The 21,490-nt window shown below is 41.6% G+C and overlaps 1 protein-coding gene across 2 annotated transcripts in view; it reads left to right on the top strand.

The window, feature by feature from the left end:
- The window catches only part of PLD5 (phospholipase D family member 5), a 3,174,406-nt gene that overhangs the window by 2,540,699 nt on the left and 612,217 nt on the right, over positions 1–21,490 (top strand). For both annotated transcript variants that reach the window (XM_044058368.1, XM_044058376.1), the window contains one exon: positions 11,290–11,455. In XM_044058368.1, the coding sequence (XP_043914303.1) occupies positions 11,290–11,455 (166 nt within the window). The remainder of the gene's footprint in view (positions 1–11,289; positions 11,456–21,490) is intronic.

Consider the following 21,490-nt stretch of genomic DNA (forward strand, 5'->3'; position numbering starts at 1 on the left):
CACTGTACATATATATTTAGTATTGCTTTGGTCTTTTATTATTTATTATTAAATTTATTTAAACATTTTAATGTGACTGATCTTTGTCAGACATATTTAAGTTCTGAGAGTACTTGCATATGTATTTGTTGACACTGTATAGGCCATTCCTAATAGCTTTGCTCTTGGTCAAACTACCATTTGTATTTTTATTTATTTATTTATTTATTTATTTATTTATTTATATTTGTTGACTGGGACTGTCTCCATTTTCAGTGGAGGCTCGGGGAGAAAAGCTCTACAGTTAAAACAAACAGACAGTAGTTACATTGGATTACATAATTAACAATTTACATAGCAATTACTTACAACATATTTACAGATGAAGAACATAGTACATCAGTAGACAACTAGAATCTATATGTGAAGTACATAACAGACGTTAACAAATGTCTGTTATGTACTTCACATATAGATTCTAGTACATAACAGACATTAACAAATGTTACAATAAGAAGTTCCTGCTGTATAATAAGTACTAGGCTTATGAGCATCTGAGCTTGCTATAATCAAGGTAGTTAGTGGAGTGGAAAGAAAGGTAGTGGTTGGATGGGGTGGGTGATATTAGAGTGGGAGTTGCAAGGGCATAGCCAGCATGTTTTTAGGTGCACTTTTAGTAAAGTTTTGAAGTGGGTGCATGATGGTACGGAGGTAATTGTGGGTGGGAGGGAGTTCCATAATTTGGCTATGGCGCAAGAGAATAGTGCTTCACCAGCAGAGTTATTGACTTTAGTGATCTGCAAGTGATTTTTGTTGCTGGATCTTAGTGGTCTGGTGGTGCGATAGGGTTGGAGTAGATTCTGGAGGGATGTGACATTTAGTGGATGGTTTACTAGTTTGTGGGCGAGTGAGAGTTGATACCATTGAAGGAGGTGAGGTAGTTCAAGCCAGCCCAGTTCAGCAAGTGAGAGACAGTGGTGACTACAGTAGGATGCCCCTGTGGTGAATTTGGCGATTTTGTTGTAGTATTGATAGTAACATTACACAGTAAGATTAGACACCCATTGTTAAGGGCCTAAAAGTAGCTGATAAAGAGTTGGCTGGTGGCAGTATTAACTACCTTATAGTCTGGGAAGAAGGGGGTATAGCTAGTAAACCTGTGCCAACCTTTCCCAAGTGTGTGTGTGTGTGTGTGTGTGTGTGTGTGTGTGTGTGTGTGTGTGTGTGTGTGTGTGTGTGTGTGTAAAACAAATATCCAAGAGTGTGTGTGTGTAGGCTACTTGGGCAGGGAAATGAAGTACTGGTTGGACAGAGAGGGTGCTGGAGGTCTTGGATTTGCAACTCAGCTGAGATCTCAACTCTATAGCTGTGCCAGTGGGGAGTCTTATTTGGGAGGTGGAGAAAGAAGGAGAAACCAGCCCTGGACTGACTGTGGTCTGTGTGTGCTCTTAAGTGAAATTGCACTTGATGTAGAGAGCTGCACCTGGAAATATTGTGGGTGTATCTGTCATCCTCCAAATGTGCATCCACCAATGGTGCCAGTGGTGATGATTGAGGCTCCTTGATTACTGGGTCAGAGGTGGGGTATCACATATATCGGTTGGCAGTGGTGTGATATCCACATATTGGGATTCAGTGGTGTGGATAGTGAATTCCTGTAGCCTGTAAACAGTGATCATTAAGGAAGGTGTTTGTACTCTTAATCAGCCACACAGTGAACTTTCAGAATTTCACATCATAGTAGTTTTATTTTTTTTTTGTTTGCTTAGTTAGTCAGTGAGAGCAGGCAATGATGTCAGCAGAAGAGTATGGCAAGCTGACAAGGAGCCAGGTGGCTGAGATCTGCCAGGCTAAAGTACTGGTACATGCCAACCTGACTAAAGCAGAAATGATTGCAGCCTTAGTCACAGCTGCATCACAGACCAGCAACCAGGAGGGGAACCAGACTGATCTTGGGGAAGTACATCTCTCAGAAAATGGACAGTTTAACCTTTCTACAGAGGACTTAAAAATCCATCTGGAGTTAAAGAGACTTGAACTGGAGACCAAACAGAACTGGAATCAGCAGAGAGACTGCGGCATTTGGGGGCTGAATAAAAGGAGAAACAGGTGGCATTAGAATCAGCAGAGAGACTGAGATGTCTCGAAGATGAGGAAAATGAGAGGCAGAGACAACATGAAAAGGAGATGCTGACTCTTCTTCAGAGTCATGGAGGTAATGGGGAAAGGAGTAACCAAATCCCAGAAGCAGCAGAGGTAAGTAAATTTCTTCCACAAGTTACAGAGATTGATAATTTGATAGTTTTATTCATATATTTGAAAGGGTATGTAAACAGTATAATGTTGACCAAGGGCTCTAGGTATGGTTCCTGACCCGCTTACACCATGGTAAAGCTGTAACTGATATTTCTAAATTGTCTGATTCTGATTGCTTAAATTATAATACTGTTTCATGAGCATAGATGCAAGGCAGATGAAAGTGTGTGTGAATATATTGCTGACCTAAGCACTTACTTTCAAAAGTGGGCGAGTGAGTGTCAGGTCACCACTTTTGAAAGGCTGGCAGACCTTTTGGTGAGGAAACAAGTCCTTAGAACATTGCCTGAGGACATGTGAGTCTGGTTAGCAGATAGAGAATGTAACACTGCAGATGAGTTGGGGAAAAGGAAGATCTGTGCCTAGCAAGCGGGGCATCACTGCACAGGAAAGGGATACCCACTGTTGCTCATGGGTCTAAGGGAACCCATGTTGGGCAGCCTAGACCACCCCAACAGAGTCCACCAGTAGCAGGGGAAACCACTAGTGCAGGTACATAGCCAGGACCAAGGCTTAACTGTTTTAAATGCAACCAGTGAGGCCATGTAGCATATAGACATCCACGGAGGCAAGGTGGGGAATGAAAGGTGAGAGACCCAGTAAGTGGGAATGACAGATTGCCAGCAGTAAGTTGTCTGGAGACAACAAGGGTACAAAACTACCGCAACAGGTTATATCCTATCTTAGTAGATGGGAAACAGGCCATTGCTAAGAGAGACACAGCCTCTGATGTAACCATTGTGAAGCCTGCAATGGTTAAAGAGGAGCTCTACTTGCTTGGGCAGGCTACTCCTACTCCAGTCAGAGCTTTAGGATGGACCCCATTCCAAATACCTTTGGCTAGGGTTCACCTTGATTGGGAGGGTGGAAAAGGAAGCAAGCAAGTAGGTGTATGAGGATATCCCTACAGATGTCCTGATAGGGAATGATTTTGATAATGCAATATTTTGTGTGCATGCAGTTACACACAGTCAGGCTTGAAGACAAGCATGTACTGTATACTGGAAAATATTAGGGTTCAACCAAACACCCTAATAATGGGTGATTTCAACTATCCCACCATTAATGGGGAAAACTACTCATGTACCAACTCCTTCGCTCAACGCTTTCTGGAATTCATAAATTCCAATGCCCTGGATCAAATTATCCACACCCCCGCCAGGGACAAAAATATCCTAGACCTAGTCTTTACCAACATGAGGGACAGGTGTTCCACACCTGAAGTCAACTCCTCGTTGGTCAGATCTGACCATAAGCTAATCACCCTAGATATCCACATCCCACCTCCATCCACCATTAAGGAAACCACGGTAAATAATTTGTCCAAAGCCAACTTCATGCTTCTTAAGACAGAAGTGGCGAACTTCATGACACCCATGCAGAAGGACAATATAGTTACAACTGCTGAATCCTACACAAATGCACTTTATAAGCACATAAATGAGTGCATGGATTATGCTATCCCAAACAGAACTAAGATGCTATCCTCCAAAAAAAGGAAGCCAATCTGGTGGTCCCCTGCCATAAACAAACTCTACAACAGAAGGAAGAAACTGTTGCAAAAGAGAGTAAAATCCCATGAGTGGAGGAGCTCCATGGGCAACCTCAGTAAGAAGCTGAGATCCCTTATAAGATCCTCCAAAGCTAGCTATGAAAACAAAATCACCACTAATTCTAGGGACAGCCACAAAGCATTCTATAACTATGTCAAGAATCTCAATGGCAACACCCAGATCTGCTCTGAGTTACAGCACAATGGCACGAAAATTACAGAACCAACTGATATTGCCAACATCCTGGCAGATAAGTTCATTGCTAAATTTACCCCCCCCACCCACCCTTTAAAGGGCCCATATCCATAAAGGAAGAATGCAGAATCCCTGTAATCACAACTATGCAGGTAAAAGCTGCACTCTCTAAAGCCAAAAACACAGCATCCATGGGACCGGACAACATCCCAGGCTGCATTTTACATGAACTTCAGAACAAACTGACTCCCCACATAAGTACCATGTTCAATCATAGCCTCATGTCAGGCTTTGTATCCACTGAATGGCACACATCAACAGTTATCCCACTCCACAAAGGGGGAGTCACCACTGATCCTGGGAATGATCGCCCTATTAGCCTGACGAGCCTGGTCTGTAAGGCCATGGAACATATCATCATGGAACTCATAAACAAAGACATTGGTAACCTCCAAACTCTGGACCTCACCCAGTTTTGGTTTGTGAAAGGCAGATCATGCCTCCTGAACCTGATCAACTTCTTTGAGGCAGTCACCAAAGCCGTAGACGAGGCTAAGGTGGTTCACACAGCCTATCTTGACCTCGCCAAGGCATTCAACACCATCCCCCATTCTGGAATTATAGCTAAACTCACTAAACTAGGTATAAATTCCTATGTCACAAGATAGGTTGCCAACTGACTCACTGACAGAACCCACACTGTAAAAGTTGCAGACTCCAAATCTGACTTCAAACCAGTGACAAGTGAAGCACCACAGGGTTCAGTCCTGGGACCTCTAATGTTTGGTATTTAATTCTCTAAAGTACAGGCTAATACAGAAGGCCTTTGGCTAATGAAGTTCACAGATGACTGTAAATTAGGAGCCATAATCGAGTCCCCATATGATGTGAACATCCTACAGAAGGCCCTCACTGAGACAGATGCCTGGTGTCAGAGCCATGGCCTCAAGCTCAATGCCAAAAAGTGCAGTGTCATCCCCTTTGGTAAAAACTCTGTACCCATGAACTACCACATAGGCGGCAGTCTACACAGCACAGAATTTGTGATAAGAGACCTTGGGACCCAGGTGGACAGTAGTCTCTCCTTTGATAATCACATCACCACAGTAGTCAGGAAATCCTTCTACATGGCACACCTCATCACAAAAGGGTTCTCATCCAGGAAAAAAGGTCATTGTTCTCCTCTACTTGACACTCATTAGATCCATTATAGAGTACAACACCCCTTTTGGAATCTACCTCCCAAGACATCTGCAGAGCTGGAAAGGCCACAGAAGTACCTCACAAAGAGGATTACTGGCCTCAGATGCCCTACACTGACCATCTCAAAAAAACGCAGCTTTACTCCATAGCATATTGCCTACTCTGACATGATCTCTGCCTAACATATAAAGCTATGTCAAACCCAGAGCTGTTGGACATGCTATACCTAAAGAAATCCCAATCCCTCCGAGCTCTAGGGATCTAAACCTTGTCACCACAATGAACAGGACATGCTGGAGGAATAGATTCCTGTCCCAGAGACTTTCCATGCTCTGGAGCAAGCTACCCATCTATGTCATGCAGAGTTCCTTGTTAGCATTCTTCAAGAAAAATCTTGATGAGTGGATGGGAAATAGGAAATACACCCCGGGGATCACTTCTGTGGCTCTGCTCGACAGGGTCACAGGAAAATAACTTTCTTGGGTGCCATAAGCCAGGGAACCTTGTTGGCTAGGCTTACTTAGGCCATTGGGCCAATATCCTAGTATCTACCTATGAAACTATGAACCTATGTGGGTCTGGTAGCCTGTGGGTACCAGGCAGACTGCACACTTGAAGCCAGAACTGGTGAGGTGGTTACTACAGGGAAGAAGCTACCCTGTTGCAGTCAGACTGAAGGTGAGCCACAGCTTGTGGGTACTGATGTTCCCTTGGACAGAGTGATTGCAAGGGCAGAGGTGAGTAGTAGTACACAGGCTGACAGTGAGACGCAGCTGTCAGAGGATACCAGACTTCCTGTGGAAAGGGAGCTGGGATAGGTTACAAAAAAGAGTTGAGACAGGCTCAGCTCTCAGAACTTACATTACAAGGCCTGAGGGAGGCAGCGTGTGAGGCACCTGATTCTAAAGGAAAGGGGGAATTTGTATACTGGGACAAAGGGTTATTGCATAGAGAGTGGACCCCTGAGGGAGGGCTAGAGGGTGAGAGAATACAGCAGTTGGTAGTCTCCAGTGACTACCATCTGGCACGTTTAGCCATAGCTCATGACATTCCCTTTGCAGATCATATGGGCATAAAGCATACAAAGAGACGTATTATGCAGAATTTTTATTGACCTAGGATTTCAAGAGCTGTAACAGGGTACTGCAGGACCTGTGAGCAGTGCCAAAAGGTAGGCAAGGCATGAAACCAGATGAAAGCTCCTTTGATGCCATTGCCTGTGATTGAGGAGCCATTTCACAGGGTAGCTATGGATATTGTGGGGCCTCTGAGTACCCCAAGTTCCACAGGAAAGAAGTATATCCTAGTGGTAGTAGATTATGCTACCAGATATGCTGAGGCAGTGGCTCTTTCCTCCATCAAGGCAGAAAAGGTGGCAAATGCTTTGTTAGAGATTTTCAGCAGGGTAGGTTTCCCAAAGGAAATACTGACTGACAGAGGTGCCAATTTCATGTCACACTTGCTGGCTTGTCTGTGGAATCACTGTGGGGTGAAGCACCTAAAGACCACCCCCTACCATCCCCAGACTAATGGTCTTGTTGAGAGGTTAAACTCTACATTCAAGACCACCATGCTATGGAGATTTGCAGACCAATTTAAGAGGAAGTGGGACAAAAAGTTGCCCCATCTGTTGTTTGCTTACTGCGAAGGTACCCCAGGAATCTACAGGTTTTTCACCCTTTGAGTTGCTGTATGGGCATAGCATGAGGGGACCTCTAGATTTGATTTGTGATGAGTGGGAGGATGAGTCTGAATCCTACAAGGAGTCTGTTGGGGCATATGTCCTAAATCTCAGGAAAAGGCTCAGGGAACTCATGAGCTTGGCCCAGGAAAACATTGCAGAAGCCCAACAGCAGAAAAAGGTCTGGCATGACAGGAATGCTCGAGATAGAGAGTATGCTGTGGGGCAGCAGGTTATGGTTCTCTTTACTCTCAGAAACAATAAGCTGCAGGCACCTTGGGATTGACACTTCAAGGTGGTAAGGAAGGTCAGTGATGTTAACTACATGGTAGAACTGGTAGGTGGGAGGCAGAGGCACAAATTGTACCATGTTAACATGATGAACCCTTACCATGATAGAGAGACCCTTGTGTTGAGTATTTGCAGTGGATGGCAGGAGGAGCATGAGGGGGATCTAGTGACTGATCTCCTCAATGAGGCTCAGATTGATGCCTCAGTGGAAGGGGTACCAATGACCCAGCAGCTATCCCCCTACTCAGGTTCAAGAAATCCAAGCAGTGTTACAGGGGTTTGGGGGCATGCTCACTGGGAAACCTGGGTGCACCCACCTGGTGCAGCACCATGTGGATACAGGACCTCAAAAGCCTCTTATAGGGTCCCTGAGAGGGTCAAACAGACTCTGAGGGAGGAGATACAGGAAATGTTGGAACTAGGGGTAATCCAGGAGTCCAGCAGTCCCTGGGCCTCCCCAGTGGGGCTGGTACCAAAGAAAGTTGGCAGCACCAGGTTCTATGTGGACTACAGGAAATTAAATAGTCACACAGAGTCAGATGCTTACCCTATGCCTAGGACAGATAAAGCCCTAGAGCAGCGGAGTGGGGCTAAGTATCTTATCGCTATTTATCTTACCAAGGGTTACTGGCAGGTGCCCTTGACTCCCAATGCTAGATAGAGGTCAGCCTTTGTGACCCATTTTGGCTTGTATGAGTTCAAGCAGATGCCATCTGGGGTGAAAAATGCCCCAGCGACTTCCCAGAGGCTGATAGATCATATCCAAGCAGGAGCAAGATATTTCATCCATGGTTACCTGGATGATATTACCATCTACAGTAGTTCCTGGCAAAAGCACCTTCAGCATTTCAGGGAGGTGCTGGCCAGACTACAGAGGGCAGGGTTGACCATTAATCCCAGTAAATGTCAGCTGGGTAGGGCAGAGGTCTCTTACATCGGACATAAAGTGGGGAGTGGTAAGATCAGGCCAGAACCTGTCAAAGTGGAAGCTATTCAGACACGGCCAGCCCCTGTTACCAAAAAGCAGGGGAGGGCATTCTTATGGACAGCAGGGTACTACAGAAAGTTTGTCCCCAGTTATAGTACCATAGCTGCTCCCCTCACAGACCTGACAAGGAAAAACAGGCCAAATAAGGTAGTGTGGACTGCAGCATCAGCAGGCACTCCAAAAGCTGAAAGGAGCTTTGGGAGGACCCCCTGTTGTAGCCAGTCCAGATTACAGCAAATAATTTGTTGTGCAGGTGTATGCTTCAAACCATGGAGTGGGGGCTGTGCCCAGCCAGGTTTCCTCAGAGGGAGAAGAGCACCCAGTGGTGTATCTCAGCTGTAGTCTCTAAACCAGGGAGGAATGCTATGCAGCTGTAGAAAAGGAATGTCTCACCATAGTGTGGGCACTGCAGAAACTTCAGGTATCTGTATGGAAGGAAATACACTGTAGTTACAGACTACAATTCCCTCCGAAGGCTACATTGAGCCAGCCAGCAAAATGCCAAGTTACTAAGGTGGAGTCTAGGGTTGCAGGCATAGGATATGACAGTGCAGTACCTCAGTGAGGTTAGCAATGCCAATGCAGATGGTCTCTCAACACATGAAATGGGTTAAGGTACTCCCAGATAGGATCATCCCTCTCAAGCAGCATTTCTAAAGGGTCACTTGAAATACTAGCTTGAGTCTTCGGGAAGGGGAGAAATGTCACAAAAGGAGATATTGCCAGCCCAGCTATCTGGAATTTTGTAAATAATTTGAGGTCATTTGTGAATATCAACATGATTCATATGCTTGTGTTACAAATGTATTAAAACTGTATGTTATATAAGATGGTTTGTACAGACGTGTGCTGAAGAGCTATTTTACAAAGTGCTGTTTAAAAATGGATCCACAGCATGCCCTGCTGGAACGGAACAGAAATGTTCATGCACTATTGTAAGTGTTTGAATGTATATATTTTAACAGTGGAAACAGGAACACAATAGGTTAACTTCAGAAAAATTGCTGAAATTAAATTACTATATGGCAGCAAGGAGACACAATGTCTAAAACCAGGGAAACTTCTACATTGTCTTGCAAGTGTTTTATCATTTTATGACTTCCAGCAAGTACCAAGATTTGAGGAAAAGTCCCTGTGTATGTATTTTCACAGGTAGATGCTAAATGCTACCAGCTGCATCAATGGTTGTTTTTTACCTGGGATAGAGTCAGGTGATAAGACATGATGTCATTCTGCAAGCTATCCCAGCAGTAATATTTGAGATATTAATTTGGGAAGTCTCTTAGTTTGAGATAGCATTCTGTAGTCTGTCTTGGACCTGACCAGAAGACCCATTCACCACACATTTGCCTTGCTTGCTCTGAAGTAAGTTATTAGGGTACAGTAATTCTTTTAGATATAGTCAGGAATATAGCAAAGCTTAGCATAGATATTTGTCTTTATTTATTTGAGACTGTCCTGTAATGTTATTGTAAATATTTCCTGTGATTTTGAACTCTGATATCACTGTACATATATATTTAGTATTGTCTTGTTCTTTTATTATTTATTATTAAATATACATAAACATTTCATTGTGGCTGATTTTTTGAGACATATTTCAGTTCTGAGAGTACTTGCATATTTATTTGGTGACATTGTGTAGGCCACTCCTAATAGCCTTGCTCTTGGTCAAACCACCATTTGTATTGACAGTAATATTACACAGTAAGATTGGACACCCTTTGTTAGGGGCCTTAAAGTAGCTGATAAAGAGTTGGCTGGTGGCAGTAATAACTACCTTATAGTCTGGGCAGAAGGGGGCATAGCTAGTAAGCCTGTGCCAGCCTTTCCCAGGTGTGTGTATGTGTGTGTGTGTGTGTGAAACAAATCTCCAAGTGTGTGTGTGTGTGTGTTAGCTACTTGGGCAGTGACATGGAGCACTAGTTGGACACTGATGGTGCTGGAGGTCTTGGCTTGGCCACTCAGCTGAGATCTCAACTCTATAGCTGTGCCAGTGGGGAGTCTTACTGGGGATCTGGAGGAAGAGGGAGAAAACAGTCCCGGACTGACTATGGTCTCCGTGTGCTCTTAAAGGAAATTGCACTTGATGTAAAGAGCTGCATCGGGAAATACTTTTCCTACCTGTCATCCTCCCAATGTATGTCCCCCACTAGCGGCAGTGTTGAGGATTGAGGCTCCTTGATTACTGGGTCAGAAGTGGGGTGTCACAGGCTGCTAAACCAAAAAGGCCCATTTTCAGTGATTTCTGGGGAGAAAACCTCTAAAAGTAAACATACAACAATTGAAAAGTTACTGTTATTGCATATACGCAGTCCGCAATAATGCTCTCTTCAGTAGAGATACAGAGATAAAAATATAACACTATACAAATAGTTAATGGCAAAAGATAACAAAGTAGTATTTAATAAATGCAATTGTTCAAAATGATAACATGCAAACATGTCCATATTTACATGGTAATGAGTTAGGTCTAGTATATCAAATTGAAGAACAGGTCTGCAATAGAGGGTTTGTGAAAAGATAGACCACAATTACAGTTAAATAAGGTAAAAATGGAGAGAGTATTATGTTTTAGTGCTGTATGGTTTATTGTTTGATAAGGATGCTTTTAGTAAATGGTTTACTTCACTTCTGATTTCAGTGGAGCGAAAGTTCCCAATTGTCCCAATGGAAACAGAATTTTGAGAGTCGCCAGCTCAATTGAGAAATGTTATGTTATTAGAATTTGCAAGTGGTTTAAAAAAGTATATGTTGTGTATTTGAAGGATATGAGTGCAGAGGTTGTTATGACAGTTTATCAAAATGTCCTTTGCAGGCAAATGATTTATCATCCTGTTTTTAGTAAAACATGATTCTGTGTTATGGGCTGCAAGTAGTCTCTTTGAAAGTAAAAATTCTGTCTGAAAATTTCAGTTCACTAAACTGCCAGAACATCAGTGCAGAGTCCACGTTTCTGATCCTACTTATTTTGAGTGAGGGAGGGGCAGGTTATGTAGACCCCTGAAATGATTTGCAGGATAATATAATACGTGCTTTCAGTGTTTGCACTGTACTATAACTTGTATTGTTTTGCTTTTCAGGTACTGGTCAGTTATAGATGAAAAGCTACGTGATGCACTAGTTTTACGGAATATCAGTGTGAGACTATTAATAAGCCACTGGAAAGAAACTCACCCACTTACATTCAACTTTGCATTATCTCTGAAGGCACTTTGTACAGAACTACCACACTGCAATATAGAAGTGGTGAGTAAAAGCAACAGTTATTTCACACTGATATGAAGCTGAATTCCCCTCAGTGATGATTGTGAACTTACCGTGTATATATATATAGGTAACTTTGAAATAATCCTTGATTTTACAGTATAGATAAAGGAACTAAATATAAAACTGAATGTTCTAGGTACTCACTATAAGAAGCACATGTACAATGCACAATAGCTATGCATCTGACATGAATAAATGATACTAAGTATGCTAAGTTGAAAGTTTTTTTCAGAACACTTGTCCATCTGGTTCATCCAAAATGTACTAATCAATATGAAATTTAGAAATGTTTGTGTGGCGTGCGATCTTAAGTTTACAAAAGCACCTGAGCTGTTTAGAAATTATGAAAATGCTTTTAAGCAATTAGTATGCATTGAAAAAAACAGTGTAATAAAGTAACAAAGAGTTTAAATATAATATGCTTTACTGATGATTTGTATTTTGAAAGGTGATTTTTGTATTGATATTTTAGCATAATGTACAGTATCAAGTTTAACAAATTTATTTTGCAAATGAAAAAGAGAAGCAAATTTCACTGAACATACAGGGTTACTGTTGATTCACCAAACATAGATTCAGTGAACATAAAAGGATTAAAGTACATTCGCTGAAACTATTTGCATCAATGCTGGTCACTGGTTTGCTCTTTCTCCACTGTTGGATGTCTCAGAGAATATCTAATTTGAAGGGCTATGGAGATTGTACCTAAACTTGCAAAAAAAAAGGTTTGTTGGATGATCAGTGAAAGTAGTTTTGGTGAACACTTTTAAAATTGTTTATATTTTCTGAAGCTGTCCTCAGTCAGATGTGTGTGTGTGAGTGTGTGTGTGTGTGTGTGTGTGTGTGTGTGTGTGTGTGTGTGTGTGTGTGTGTGTGTGTGTGTGTGTGTGTGTGTGTGTGTGTGTGTGCACGCGTGTGTATACGTTCAATTGCATATATGTATGTATGCTTTAGGTAAAAGATCTTCTAATAAAGAAGAGTCATAGTAATATAAGCAGAATATATAAACCAAATTGCATATGTATTACATTAAAGTAATTGAACACACGATAAGTTATTACAAGCAAACTGTGTTATAAGTCAATATAAACAAATATTAATGATATTATTTCCACTGCCTGGCTGGTATTAACATGTAAATTACAAAGTTACTTAGTTTATAACATAAATAGTTAAAATTACTGACAAAGGCTCTGTAGTGGTCTCAGACTTAAAAAAGTATTTCTGAATTCTGTTCCTTTGTACATACACACTCTAGGGACCTAAACATTGTCACCACAATAAACAGGACATGCTGGAGGGATAGATTCCTGTCCCAGAGACTTCCCATACTCTGAAACAAACTACCCATCTATGTCAAGCAAAGTTCCTCATTAGCACTCTTCAAGAAAAATCTTGATTAGTGGATGCGAAATAGGAAATACACCCTGGGGATCACTTCTGTGGCTCTGTTCAACAGGGGTACGGGAAATTAACTTTCTTGGGTGGCGTAAGCCAGGGAACCTTGTTGGCTAGGCTTATGTAGGCCCTTGGGCCGATAGCCTAGTACCTACCTATGAACCTATGAATGAGGATCTAATTTCTTAGCATTCAGTACCTCAGCATGCAATGAGTGATTTAACTAGTGCAGGGGCCTGCAACCTGTGGCTCTAGAGCCACATAAGGCTCTTCCGCCCCTCGACAGTGGCTCCCTGTAGCTTTGAAAAATAATGGTCACTCTACCGCACAGCACACACATGCATGCACGCACAGACATACACACACACACACACAAATACACACACACACACACACACACACACACACACACACACACACACACACACACACACACACTGAGAGCAATCGAGCGATGGACTTTAGTTTGCTCTTCTAAACTTATAAACTTGCAAGAATAACATGATTTCTGTTGCCATTCATTCCACACACACAGAGCAATCAAGTGATCCCCTGGCAGCAGCAGCACCTCCCAAAAGGCTTCCATAACTCTCAAGGACTTACCACAAGAAATCTGGACAGAGCCATAAATAAAGGGGAACAAAGGAACAAAAATAGGAATGGACTTTAAATATTGCTCTTATAAACTTAGAAACTTACTAGAATAACATGGTTTCAGTTAACATGCATTTTACACACACACACACACACACACACACACACACACACACACACACACACACACACACACACACACACACACACAGTTACCTCTCAACTGTGCAAATTTTCGCAGAATATCCTGATTTTTCTCATATTTTTGGTCTGTTTCTCATAAAATTGTGTTTTTCTGACAAATTATTGAGGGCTGAAGTCAGAAAAATAGACAGACATTTGAGTTTCAGACTTCATACCCTTCAGAGAATTCATGCTAATGCTAATTATGTTATTCTAATGACGTTCTAAGTTTTAAAGAGCAATATTCAAAAAGTGTCCCTATTTTTGGGCCTCTGTGCCCCACTATTTATGGCTTTGTCCAGATTTCTTGTTGTAAGAGGTTGAGAGATATCACACACACACACACACACACACTCACACACACACACACACACACACACACACACACACACACACACACACACACACACACTGGTGTAGTAATCCCAACAAAGGAACAAAAATATGGATGGATTTTAAATATTGCTCTTATAAACTTAGTTATTTTATATTTAGGATAATAATTATATACAAAACTTTATACACTTTGTTATCTTCATTTTAGAGGTCAAATAGGTTTTATGGCTCTCGATTAATTGTATTTGGTGGGCGAGGGGCCAGAATGGCTCTTTTGATAGTGAAGGTTGCAGACCCCTGAACTAGTGCATTATCTATGGACAGCAGGGGGCAGCAATGTGGGAGATCATACAAAAATCTGCTATGTGCCAGTTAGGCTCAGTAGTTTATCAGAGCAGAATATGTTGTTACTCCTACATGGATAAATTTTCTAAATACTTTAATCTCTTCTATTGTTTGGCTTAATCTCGCTTACTTCAAAAAGGTATTCCATATGACCAAAACCCTTATTTATTTTTTGCATAGCAAAATATATTTTCTGATTATCTGTAGGGTTAGATTTCCAGTGACCCTGGTGGTTTTAAGCAAACTTATGCCTGCATGCTCTCACATACTATACTATCTGACATTAGACTTGAAAGAGCATTGAACCTCTGCCCTCAGAAAGTACTTTTTTTCTGCTGTTGTCTCACTTGTTAACACTTCATTATTATATGATGGTCACTGTTGCATATCATCAAGACAAACAGTAAATGGAAGCTATCCTGTTGCTATAGTGGTTGGAGCTTTTGTTTTATACCTCTTTGATATCCTGAGCTCTGGAAAAGACTCAGGACCCGAAGGGCTATATGTAGGGTGAATGCATTTCACTGAGTTGTCTTTTGAGGAATTGATTAGCATGATCACATTTGTGGTAGTGGGGAGCACTTATATATCACTCACCAGCACTACTTTTATCACAGATACAAGGATCTGAGGATCACTTTCATTAAAATTAGTAGTAATTAGTGCTGCTGTAGTACCTAATTACATTGCGTCCACTAGTTTTACAGGACTGTAGTATGTAGATTGTGCAGTTTCCCTGCACATGAGCTCTAAAACTAGCAATTTTACATTAAGAGGGTTTTCTGACTGCACTCTTGTGGTAGGTGTGCTGTAGCAACACTATCTGAGTTGGGGGCTGCTGCCCAGAAGCTTATTGTGTGTTTTCCTGATTGCTCTGTAGGCCTTGTTGTTGTAAAACTTGTTTTTCTTATTCCACATAAGCCTAGTGTTTGCTCTATGTTGCTCTCCACAGAGCAGCTGTTAGCAGTGCCCTGTGTAGATGCAAATGCATTCAAGTAAAATTTTCCCTTAGAATAACTACCTTTGAAAACTTCCCCAGTCCCCCTGCTGCTCTAGGAGCATCTGAGTTCACACAGAGCACCATCGCTTTGTTGGATAGCTGCACTTCACACTGAGTATAGAACCAATTCTTCGTCCGTGTGCTATCATCCTACTCCTGTTAAATCTACCCACTCTTCTCTCTGGTTAAACCCATAGTAAAAAACCTGAAACCACGGATAGGTACCTTCATGCTATCTCTGTGGCCAGGCTGGTGGACATGGGCATCCTGAGGCAGTGTAGTAATTGTCTCATGCATTCTGACAACCACTTAATCCTGAACCAAACAAACACAATATGTGAGAGATGTAGTTACACAATGAAAATTGAGACACGACTCTCAAATACTGACAAATCAAATTACAAACAGGTTGTTAGCACATGCACATCAGTTCCCTCACCATTTAAGGTCTCAGCACATAAATCCACATATGCAGATGTATCACAAGTAACTTACTGACACATCAGAAGTCTACCATACACTGCCCTCAGAAACAATGTGCAAACAAAACCAAGTCAACACCAAGCAATACACATAAAAGTACACATCAAAGTGTCTCCAAAAGCAAATCCCTAAGGTGAAATGCCACACATTCAAACTTTTGTTCAGGGGAGACTCCATCATGAGACACACAGACACCCCCCCCCAACAGGTTGGATAAAGAGAGGGTTATAGTTAGTTGCCTTTCAGGCGCCAAGATCTGCCATATCATGCAGGTACACAGGTCACTCAACCACAGGTACCAGTATGACTCAGTCATAGTCTATGTGGGTGTGAATGACCTGAGACATATCTTTATGGACTATATGAAGAGAGACATGATGGACCTCTCTGAATATGTGTTGCTGGCAGGTATGAGCTTCACACTGAGCAGCATTCTGCCTTCTCCAAAAATTATACCACAATATAAACAGAAAATAAATTACTTTAATAATTGGCTTGGCTACTGGTGTCATTTCAAGGGGATCCACTATTTGTCAGCCTGGGACATGATAGACAGACCAAGCTGCTTTTGGCAGAGATGGTCTGCACCTGAGACTGCTAGAATTTCAAATACTATCCAAGGCATTAGCCACCCCCATGGTGCCTTTTTTAGGCAGTCCCAAACCAACAGACTTACCAATGTGACCAATTCTTATAATGCCAAGCTGAAGGTACTACTGCTAGGAGTCTTAACAAGAAACTGTACTCCCTGGAAGTTCCCCTTGTCCTCAAGAATGCTGATGTCTGTGCAGTTACAGAGACATGGTTCCAGGCTGAGGAAACCACCCCAGCTATGCAAGGCTATAATGCCTATCACACATTCAGACCACCATCTGAAAATTCAAAAAAATGAAAGGAAAAGATATTTCCATTTACATAAAAAACAATCACACCTCAGGATTGGTCAAGCAGGATGACTCGCTTGGGCTATTCCATGTCCAGCTGACCATAAGCAAAATCCCCCACCATATCATTGCTAGCTACAGGTCCCCAACCATGAACCATGAAAACCACTCTGCACCCCTGATGTTACTAGAATCACTTACTATTCAGCCAGACACACTATTTATAGGCAAATTAATTACCCCTCCATAAACTGGGACACATACATGACCACTAGCATGCAGACTCAGAGATTCATGGAGTTTGTCAAATCAAATGCTCTAGAACAGCTCATCTTCATTTCCATTAAGGACTCAAATATCCTTGACATAATACTCACAAACGTGGGGAAGCATTGCACCCTCCCCCCACTGTAATGTCTTCATTGGTAAGATAAGATCATAAATCGGTCTCCTTTGAAATAAATGTAATGGTAGATCCCCCATCAAGCCCTAAAACCCAAACCCTAAAGAATTTTTCCAAGGCAAATTACCTTCTATTAAGAGATAGCATAGGTAATTTTAAAGCTCCCCTTAACCCTGAAAACAAGGAGGCCTATGCAGAGGTATACACAAATGCCCTGTACAACCACTTAAACAACTGCATGGAAATGACAGTACCTGACTGAACTAAACCCAGATCTATCTAGAAAAATAAGCCACCCTGGTGGACTCCTGGCATAAATAGACTATACAACTAAAGGAAGAAATTCCTGTCTAGAATAAGTGGGAGGGTGCACAGCAGAGAAAAGAAATCCCTTATTCATCTCAACAGGCAAGTCAGGGAACTAGTCATGTCCTCAAAAGTTAAATATGAAACCAAAATAGTCTGCCAAGCAACAAATAACCACAAATCATTTTTTTAGTTATGTTTGAAATTTTAAGGGAAACATTCACTTCCTCATCTCCTCTGGTCACTCCTCATGAAATACCTCCTACCATTCCTTTTCCTGTTATCACAAAAGAACAGGTTGTCACTGAATTCCGTAAAGCTAGAAACACGGCATCAATGGGACCTGACAGAATCCCAGGGTGCCTACTAAATAGTTTGACACATGACCTAGCAGACCCCCTAAGATCTCTGTTTAACCACAGTCTCCAGACAGGCTTTGTCCCAGTAGAGTGGAGGATAACAACAGGCATCCCTCTGCACAAGGGGGAACCATCAATGGACCCAGGAAACCACTGACCCATAAGTCTGACTAGCCTAGTATGCAAGGCTATGGAAAGGATAATCACGAACCTGATTAACAATGACATAAGAAATCTCTAGACTCTAGACTCAACAGTTCAGCTTCGTAAAAGGCAGGTCCTACCTGGTCTATGTAATAGACTACTTTGAGAATGTCACAAAGGCCATGGATGAGGGTAAGACAGTGCATACCACCTATCTTGACATGGCCAAGGCATTTGAGACAATACCCCACTTGGTTATGAAAAAAAAAAATCACAAAATTGGGCATAAACCTCTACAGCACCAGATTGATAGCCAAATGGCTCATGGATAAGATACATTTTATTAGAGTACAGGAATCCATATCCAGCATCTAGCATGATGCTAATCACCAGTGGAGCACCACAGGGCTCAGTGTTGGGCCCCCTTCTGTTTAGGATATACTTCACAGATGTCAAGGCAAATGTAAATGGCCTTTGTTTAACAAAGTTTGCTGATGATTGCAAGTTGTTGGCAATCACTGACTCTCCAAACAATGCTGATATCCTACAGAAAGGACTGATGTAAATTAATGATTGGTGTCAGAGCCATGGCCTCAAACTAAATGCAAAGAAGTGCATAATAATACCCTTTGGGAAATTAAATACCCCTGCAAATTACAACATTGATACCACCCCCAAGAGTGGACTCAGTGGTGAGAGATCTGGGTATTCAGATAGATAATAATCTGAACCTTGGCCACCATGTGTCCACAGTGGTGAGAAAATCCTTCTAAGTAGCTCAGCTTATAAGTAAGGGCATGACATCCAGATCTACACTAAGCCCTCATCAGTAATCAAGTACAATGCACCCTCCGGCATGTACATCACCTGGCACCTGCAACAGCTGGAGCATCCTCAGAGGTTTCTCGCCAAAAAATACAGGGTATAACCAACATGTAATATGAGGACCAATTAAAAGCTCTATCACTGCATTCAGTTTCCCACTGATTACAGAGGGACGATCTATACCTAACCTACAAGGCAGTATCTGACCCAGCCCTGATGGAAAGTTGCATATTCACAAAGCTAAGTGTTCAAGGGCTTCCTCCTCCAAGGATCCAGACTTGATCTCTGATGTAAATAGATCATGCTGGAGAGACAGATATGTGTCCCAGAAATTGCCTGCCTCTGTAATTGGTTTCCTATTCACTTGTAGTAGAGCCTTTTCCTGACCATTTTCAAGTGCAATCTGGACAAATGGATGGGAACAAACACATTCACTCCTGGTGTGATGTCCATGTCCCATATGGACAGAGGCAGTCTATACAAATGTTCAAAACCCCCCTTACTTACCCTTGTTTTCTTTACCCTAGGGATAGAAAATTGGGTAAAAACTGGCTAGACTTTTAAAAGCTCTTGAGCCATTGGCCTAGTAATCTCTTATGAACCTATAGTAGGGCTACTTCCTACAAACAGCTAGTACTGAAAGAGACCAAAAGAAGGAAAACTGTGGAACAAAGGAAAATAACAGGCTGAAAAGAGAATTGTATGAAATGCAGTTGTAACCCTGTCATATAATTTTAGTGCTATCCGAGTTTTTTTAATATAGTTTCATAAATGCTTGCTTTTCAAACTGCTGATCTATGAAATTAATAACTTTGAATTATCAGTTCTATAACTGTTTGTTCATTTACTGGTGTGAACAGCATCACAGAAACAGGAGAAGACCCGAGTTACTTCCCAAACCAAACATTCCCCTTTTCTCTAAAGCTGTCTCATCTCACAGTTGAATTTTAAAGTTTGGTGGGAGAAGGGTCAAAGCTTTCAGCAATGATTAGGGATATTTTGTTAATTAATTAGATTTTTGTTGTTGAGTTTACATTTGTTGATTTCTTTATTAATTAGATTTTGCTGCTGAGTTTACAGTTCTTTAATTATTTTTTTGAATGTAATTTTTGGCATTGCTGTACTTGTAATCAAACTCACACCATCTGAATATGAGAAAGTGATTGCAGTATTACTAAATAAATGCTTTCTTCTGTAGAAAACCTTGCAAACCACTTTTGTTATTATGATACTGTATGTAAAGGTACACCAGCAAAAATCCAAACTTTATAATGTTCCTAAAACTCTAATAGCACTGTTAAAAGTAAGGCTGTTGAATATACAGAGTTCACAGCTTGCTGGTTTCTTGCTGTTGATTTGTGTGTGTGTGTGTGTGTGTGTGTGTGTGTGTGTGTGTGTGTGTGTGTGTGTGTGTGTGTGTGTGTGTGCGCGCGCGCGCACGTGTGCATGTGTCTCTGTGTGTATGCACATACAAGCATATGTGTGCGTGTATTGTTTTGATACTCATTGCACACATGACATGATGCAGTTATGTAAAAGCAAATGAGTACATACCCGTTATTTTTGCAAGTTGAAGTGCGGGAGAACATTTTTTGTGTTTGTTTTTAAGCAATGTGGCTGTACAGTATGATATTTCCCAATAAGTAACATTATCAATACTATATTCCTGATTTCAGGATGGCAATATAGTCCTTCGTTTCTTCATAACAATCTTCAAATATTGGAGTTAAAATACTAACTTTCCACATAGATAAGATTATACAATTCTGTTGTATGTACATATTGATTTTTTTTGGGTGGGGTTATTCATTTCACATTTTGGCAGCAGGATAGACTGACTTCCTTTTCCCCACATAGAAATTACAGGTCATGCTGAGGGACCGCAAGTATCATTCCCAGGCTAAATGAGAGATATAACCATTCCATTGTTTCTTGAATCTACCTGGGGTCCTCAACCCAGGTCATGCCCAGAACAGTTCCTTTAGAAGCTGCCCATGTGAAATTATTATAAGGTGCCAGAACCACTTAATTTAGATTCTTCCAGCTTAAGTAGAGGAAGCTCAGACAAGCTCCACGTGGGTTTACAGAGTGGTCCTAGCAGCAGGGAACTCAGAAAAGCGACTACCTTCTATATTTAAGTATCTTTGCTTTTTTTTCACTTGAAATAGCTTCTGTAGCTTACCTTGAAATAGCCTGAACTGTTTTTTAACTGATTGCTGCATTATTTTAAAATCTGCACTTAAAGTTACATTTTAGTCGAATTTGATCGAATGTTTGCTTGTTTGTTTGTTTAATTTAACTGTGGAGGCTGCCCACTAAAGTGTGCTAGCCTGTGTAACTAATTTATCACTGTTTCAAACAAAAAAACAAAAAAATAATCCTTGTTTTCTCGCCTTCCTTGACTAGTTTAGACCAGTTTACAGGCATTGCTGTATTCTGGGCTGTGGTGTAGTTCCTGTGTTGTCCATTACCTTACTTGGATAGAAGGAAGTTTCTTTGCTCACCAGTGGGAGTGGGGAGCCTTGAGCAGCCTATTTGTCCTTGGAGGAAGTGACCTCAGCACAAGAAGCTGTAGTAATTGGTTGTTTGGGACCATTTCCAGCTCTTTTGTAGTTCACTGTTTAAAATCCGCCTCTGGGTGTTTTTTTCTGGCTATACTGCTCAGATAAGCTCCACATGGGTTTACAGAGTGGTCCTAGCAGCAGGGAACTCAGAAAAGCGACTACCTTCTGGATTTAAGTATCTTTGTTTTTT

The sequence above is a fragment of the Protopterus annectens genome, chromosome 1.part2 (genome assembly GCF_019279795.1).
Source record: "Protopterus annectens isolate FY-2018-M chromosome 1.part2, PAN1.0, whole genome shotgun sequence".
Classification (NCBI taxonomy): Eukaryota; Metazoa; Chordata; order Ceratodontiformes; family Protopteridae; genus Protopterus; species Protopterus annectens.